The sequence below is a fragment of the Geospiza fortis genome, unplaced genomic scaffold, assembly GCF_000277835.1.
Source record: "Geospiza fortis unplaced genomic scaffold, GeoFor_1.0 scaffold279, whole genome shotgun sequence".
NCBI lineage: Eukaryota > Metazoa > Chordata > Aves > Passeriformes > Thraupidae > Geospiza > Geospiza fortis.
Window position 1 is genome coordinate 2,652,598 of NW_005054352.1, and position 6,943 is coordinate 2,659,540.

The following is a 6,943-nucleotide window of genomic DNA, read 5'->3' on the forward strand; positions in this document are numbered from 1 at the left end:
CCTAAACAAATGTATGAGACCCAAAGACTGACTGAAGGTCTAGAATGTGCCTTGTTGACAATGCCTCAGTGACAATTTCATAGTGACCACTGTCCTATCTGCTATTCATAAGTGGCCAGGTCTACTGTCTGATGGGGTCCCCTCTGACACACATTAATCCTCTGTTGGGCCAGTGCAATCCAATAAAGCTAGAGCTGTTTGCTTTACTGTGCAAAGAAAAACCCCTGATTCCTAGAAATAATGATTATCAAAAAAGAAGTCCCAGACTGTTCAATTGGCATGATGTGTATTTAGAGCAAATCTAGCAGAAATTCTCAGAATTCACTTACATCCTTCACATTTTCACATCAGCATCTTCTGGATTCATCTGCTTATTTTATAGAGACACTGCTTCCTTTTTTCCTCTATTATTTTTTGCTTATCAAAATGATCAATTTCTATTTCACATCCATGAATGATAAGGCAATATTGGTTTAAAAAAATCTGCCAAGTAAATTGCAAAATAGCTTATTTTGCCAGAAAATTAACATGGCACCAGCTACCTTCACTATTTCTCTCTATGGTCTCTGCAAAGCCACAGCAGAGACCTTAGACCCTTTACTCACTCAAGAACATGTTTTGAATAAAAAGTTGCTGAATGTTGGACCTACTGAAAAAAACTCTAAGATTATATGGCACTGTAATTTAACACACCTAGGTTATTTAGACTCACAGCGTGTTACAGATGTCAAATACGCAAATCAAATTTTTCAACCATCTCTTCAAAATTGCCTCTATGCAGTAGCTATGTGCACTGAAAACAAATAAAAGGTTCTGTTCTGGGTAACCTGATTTATTACCTTTAGTATTTTTTGATGCAATAACATCATATTTCCATATTTTAATTTTTATGTACATTTCACATATCATAATGCACAAAAAAATTTCAAAAGTGCACTTTTTTCATTTTCCTGTCCAGATAGCATATAATTATATGCACGGAGTTTTAATAGCTTCAGCAAATATGTTATCCTTCTTATAATATTTAGCAACATGAATCATGCCCAAATAGCTTCTCTACAAATACTCTGTTGGCATTCCCAATGGTACTCCCTGCTATGATGGGGAATATACATTCCTTCTGAATATAAATTCCTTCTGAAACTCCCTGTGGTACAACCATGAGAACAATGGGACTACAATGAAAATTAATGTGTTTGAATGATGTCTACTTTGAGCATCCCAAAGTGTTAAAACAGTACAGGAAAATTCCTCAATACCTAAGATTTTTTGCCTTCTGGCCTGTTTTTAAAAGGAAAAGGAAAGATTGGATGTAAAATATGTTAAAAGGCTTTTCCTTCTTAAAAAATTCTTATGTAATTAAATACCAGGGAGTCTTGCTATCACTAGGGCAAATTGCTCACAAACTATGGTATACTTGGTTGTATAGGAGAAGGAATTGTCATTCCATTCAAACTCTTTTGTCATTACACAATTAACCCCATTGAAATTAATTTAGATGATATGGGTCATCACTGATATTGACTTTATCTAAACTGGAAGTTTATTCATTCCAATATTGAAGTTACATGAATAAAGCCTGCGTAAATAACACATGTAATTCAAAGTCACATGGATTTCTCTAAAGCTTAAGAGGTTGGTCAGTCAATAGACTAATACATTCTGTCACTTATTACCTGTAATAATTTAAGCAGATAGTAAAACTCAATACTGCATAACACTAGGTTAAGACTCTGACCCTGATCAAACATTTGTCAGCCTTTGTAAAAGATGACATGTGTTTGAGTAGGCAATTGTATGCACTGCAGCTCTCAATAAGATGTGTGAGAGAAATAGATGTACTCCTGACAAACATTAGACCATTTCAAAATGACAGAACTAAACATGTTATATATAGATAGATAGACAGATAAATATACATAAATATAAATATAAATATATGCAATATTATGTGGAGCTAATAGTTTTAAATAAATAGTAAGAATTTGTTTGCCAAAAAAATAAAGAAATGAAGACTCTCACATTCCTGCAAAATTAAGTCAAATAGGTGATTATACCATTAGCTATTCAACAATACGACCATTTGTTCTGCAAACTACTAATGGAAAAATGTGATAAAGTTTGTTGCTTCAAACCCGATACCATCAGAATGCAAATAAAAATTTGTAGAAATATTCTTTTATTTATTCTACTTTCAAAGCAGCATTAATGAATTAACAAGCAGAAGCATATATACGTAATTCTAGAATGCCGACAGCAATAAGCATATAATAATATCAACAAAACATTTAAGAAGCTTCCCACTGTTCAAATGTAATTTTGAAAGTGTTCTTTTAGACTACTGAGCCACACTTTTAAAACCCTCTGTACAATAGTTGCAGTATCAAAGCTCCATAAAGTTCAAATTAATTTTGACTCATTTGCATTTATGATAGCAGCCTATTTTATCAAATTGCAGTTTGCTTTGAAATTATTAATACACTGGTTGAGTGTATTATGTAAATTCTCACTCAAAAAGTGATGATTTTTCTATCTTTTTACCCATTCAAGAAGTGTCCTACTGGTAAGTAAATGGGTACTTAACCCTCAAAATGGCTGTCAGCCTTCCTCCAGCTTTTAAGTTAAAAAAGAATTTGTGTTTCTCACTGATAATCTTATATGGATTGACAATATCAATACTTACTTGAGCTTTTCAGCAAAATTTTCACTAAGAGACAATCATGGTGTAGCAATGTTTCCAAAAGCAAGTTCAAATTACAGTATGGCTGGGATAAGAGCAGCTTCAGCAGACCTTGGGCTGCCATTTCTCTGGCTGATGGAGTCCTTTCAAAATATAAGATAAAGACAGAAAGAATAATAAAGTTAATTTATCTATGAAATTAATATCCTTGAATTGCAGATGTAACTCTAAATCCCTTAAGTGTCAACTCCTCCCAGATCACTCTGAAAATGCTTTCATGCTTCCTTACTTTAAGGCAGCTCAGAGAAAGAACTGCACTTAATTTCAACTAGTTAAAAGAAAATTGACATCTGTTAGTCCGCCACAGTTAAATCTGATACAAAGCAACTGTGTTTATCTCTTTCATGGAACAGTACTTATTTTGTTCTTCCAGGCAAAAAGGAGTTTTGTTTTTTTTTTTTTCTGCAGTTGAATAAATGTAAGGGTATAATTTTTTAGTTTATTATTGCAGTAATCATTGACTAAGACATCTGCAGTGTCTCTCCTTGATGAAGTGTATAAAGCTCTTAAGTAAAAGGCAGTGAAAATGCTCAAAGGGGTTGCAAAATTCCACTTTAGGTTGAGTAATTCTTATGTGTCCTGAAAAATCCACAAGAAATATTAGACTGGTTGAGTTACTGCTTCACCAGCAGGGAGAAGTGAAAAAGCATAGTACAAATTCATTAGCTTTTAAAAAGATGGCAGTTTATTTTCTGTTTGTAATTTCCATGTTCTGCAAAAATTGAGGTTTACAAATACTATTCCAGGGCTTACTCTGAACAAAGCCAGCGACCCTACACCAATCACTGAACTCACATTACAGTTAAATGAAAAACAAACAAATCTGTCCTGCCAAATGTTTATCACCTATTGTATTTAGTATTTTCTTCTTGAAACATTTTTGAAAACAAGTTTTCAAAATTGGATTGTGGATAATTTTTTTTCTTTAATGTGTAAGTTTTTATTAATTTGAAGATTCTTTGAAAATGAAATTCCAACTGATGTTTAGCCGCTGTATTTACTTTTTTGGCTACAAGTTCATACAATAGTTGATAACATTGAAACTTTATGCACCTCATAAACTTTTATGCACATGAATTTTACATGCATGATTTTAGGGACTTCATATGCATTGATTGGGCAGGTATAAATACTACCTGCCAGTATGCAAAAAACACGTTCAGCATCAGTTAAAACCTTCTTCATAGGGAGGTTTTCATTCTGACATTTTCTTGTCAGACTAGAGAAGTATTTATATGCCTCTGCTCAAACAATTTACATGCCATTTACACATAACTTTTGCAACAGAACTAAAATGGGCTCATGCGATAGTTCTACCAGAGGGGTACCCCTCCATTAAGCTGCACGCTTTTACAACCTCTGACTTAGCCAAGTGTGCCACCTCCCAGCTATGCTTGACTACACACACACAAAATAGATAACTGCACAAGTATTTCACTGTTGAATCAAAGCTGCTATTTATACAATATACTCAATACAAACCTACAAGTCCTGGAAAAGAAAATGTCAGCTGATACACTCCTCTACTTTAGTCCCTCACATGTCTATGTTTCCATTACCAGAAAAAGCAGTTTGCCACATATCTTGCAGGGCAGCCTTGAAGTCACCTAAGGAAACCATAGCACCATCTTCCAGCAGGGCCCTTACATCCCACTGTTACGACAAAACTCCACTGTAATAGTAATTTTAGTAAAGGAACCTCAGCCTTTGCTCTTTTAACACTACAGCAAATGCCTCTAACTTCATAAACAATGTCTGTGCCAGGAAACCTTATGTACAGCTTTTGTGATTTCCATCTGGTACTTTATATATTTTGCTGACAGTGTAGCACAGACTCTACAATTATATTTGAATATTAGCACATATTAAATTCAAGCAGTATTTATCAAAAATACCTACACATATACATTTAAATCTTGATAGAACTTGCAGTCAAATTAAATTCTCCATATTTAAAATAACTATCCTAATTTCTGTACATTCAATATTAGTCCTATATATATAATCTAATGCATATATAATCTATATATAATCTAATCAGTAGTTAGTAATTAAAGTTAAAATTAAAATGGTTACTATATTCACACTAGAATTAATGCTATGGCTGAGAGCAAACTCAACTCTTTGGTAATTCAGTTAAAATATTCAGGTCAGTTTAATTTTTTTTCTCTTCTTTTAATGTCATGTTATCCTATCTAATAAGGTCACTCATTGCCTTCAAACTAAAAGATAAGTGACAAATTGAGTCAATTAGATTTATGAAGAATAATATTTTAAATTCCTATAGAAATAAATTATATTTTTAGAGTATCTGAATTGAAAAAAAAACCTCTGTCTGTCATTGACCAGGTGGGAAGTTATCATGTTGTAATATACACCAGTTCTTGGCTCTTTAAGCATCTTGCAAATTGAAATGTACAATGGTGTGACTCACTTAGAGGAAAAATAAAATATAGCAGACATTCCCTACAGCCATGAAGCTAGCACCAATAAATGCACTGAGAAGTTTTGTAACGTGCATATGGAGAGACATATGTTCTCTCATCCTCAAAATTCAGTACTAGTGAAAATAAGACTAGCCTCATAAAAAGTGACAAAAGGTGAAGTACATATAAATATCACACATATAAATGTCCCATTTTGTACACTAGAAGGAAAAAACTCCGACTTTGATTTGCAAATGCTATGATTATAAACCCCAAATCAGGCAAAGAACGAATCACAATTAGCACTGAAGGAATCACAATTAGTAACTAAATAAATAAGTTAATTATTATCACTAAATGAACTGCAATATAATTTATCAGTAACTCTTTAGTTTGATAACCAACTATATTATTTTGGTTTCTATTCAAGATAGAAAGAAAGAAAATCTCATGTTCTACGTTCAAGATGTTATAAGGCAGGTAGATATGCTAATTCATGGTGACAACCTTGACACTGATTTTGGAGTCAAATTGACAAAATTAAACAGACTGTGGCCATTTGCAGCAATGAAAAATAATGTAAGAAATCAGGTTACATAGTAAACAAAGTACTTTCAGGAACTAGCAAAACTTTTTTCTGAAATAGCAAGCTTAGGAAGACTAAATACTTAATAGCTAAATGTATGACAGGTTAGCATTGTCAGTTAAAAATCAGGTGGCCACACTCGACAGGTATACAATGACCTGTGCTTCCAATTTTGTTACAGACAGTGAACATATATTTTAATTAGATATAAGACGTAAAATCAGAAAACAACCCATGAATAACTAGGATGCTCTGAAATACAATTTTCTGCAATACTTAAATATGATGTTTCTTTATAATATTCTCAAGGCAATATTTGAAGGGGAAAAATGTTTCACTCACATAGAGTATAAAAGCAATGCAAAAACTAGAACACCTTAGAATTACGCATTAGATACAGAGTCCTTAACCTTTTTTTTTCCTGAGCAGCTGAAAGGTGTGTTGTTAAAAAGGAACAATAAGTATTTTACCAATATAGTTTGGTCATTATCACCAGGACAGTATGCAAGGCTCTCTCTATATACGGACTTTTCTCACAAAGGTACACTGACTGGATCTTCTCAGAGATGTACTTTCTTTTGTACTTCGCATTTTCCTGTTTGGTGACTGAGAAGTAGTGTATTTTAGTACCTTTCTTCCACAGAAAATAAGTGCATACTACATAGCTCTGGAATAGTTTTCTGCTATTTATTTTTATCTATCTTAATTCCACCTCAGAAAAGAAAATTATGTCAGACTGAAATGGTACCAGCATTTCCTTTACATGCTGTTACACAGTATAGGGTACTCAGTTGCAAAATCATCTTCCAAAACTCATACTTCACAGTATCATTTATATTTTGAGATCTGGCCATGCATGAGGGCATCAAAAACATATTGTCTTTTCTACAATGAATACTTAATGGAGCATAAATTTTCCAGAAATGGTTGACTAGATTCCTTTCTAATGCAGTCATTCCCTCTACTGTATCCATCCTTCTACTTTCTCTCCAACCATGCATAACTTAAAAAGTCACTGACAAAGTTCCTTGAAGCTTGATAAACACACATGATCTTTCACACTTTATAAGAACTTAAATTACTATTTCGAGCAGGACACATTCTGAATTCACAGTTATTCAACGCCGTTTAGCATGTAGTTAGCAAACCACATGATTTTGATGCAGTCACAATACGTATTGTCTCTGGTTC

At 33.2% G+C, this 6,943-nt stretch overlaps 1 protein-coding gene across 3 annotated transcripts in view; it reads right to left on the bottom strand.

The window, feature by feature from the left end:
* KIAA0825 (KIAA0825 ortholog) overlaps positions 1–6,943 on the bottom strand; it is a 225,881-nt gene that overhangs the window by 131,596 nt on the left and 87,342 nt on the right. For all 3 annotated transcript variants that reach the window (XM_031058934.1, XM_005423416.2, XM_031058933.1), the window contains one exon: positions 2,684–2,823. In XM_031058934.1, the coding sequence (XP_030914794.1) occupies positions 2,684–2,823 (140 nt within the window). The remainder of the gene's footprint in view (positions 1–2,683; positions 2,824–6,943) is intronic.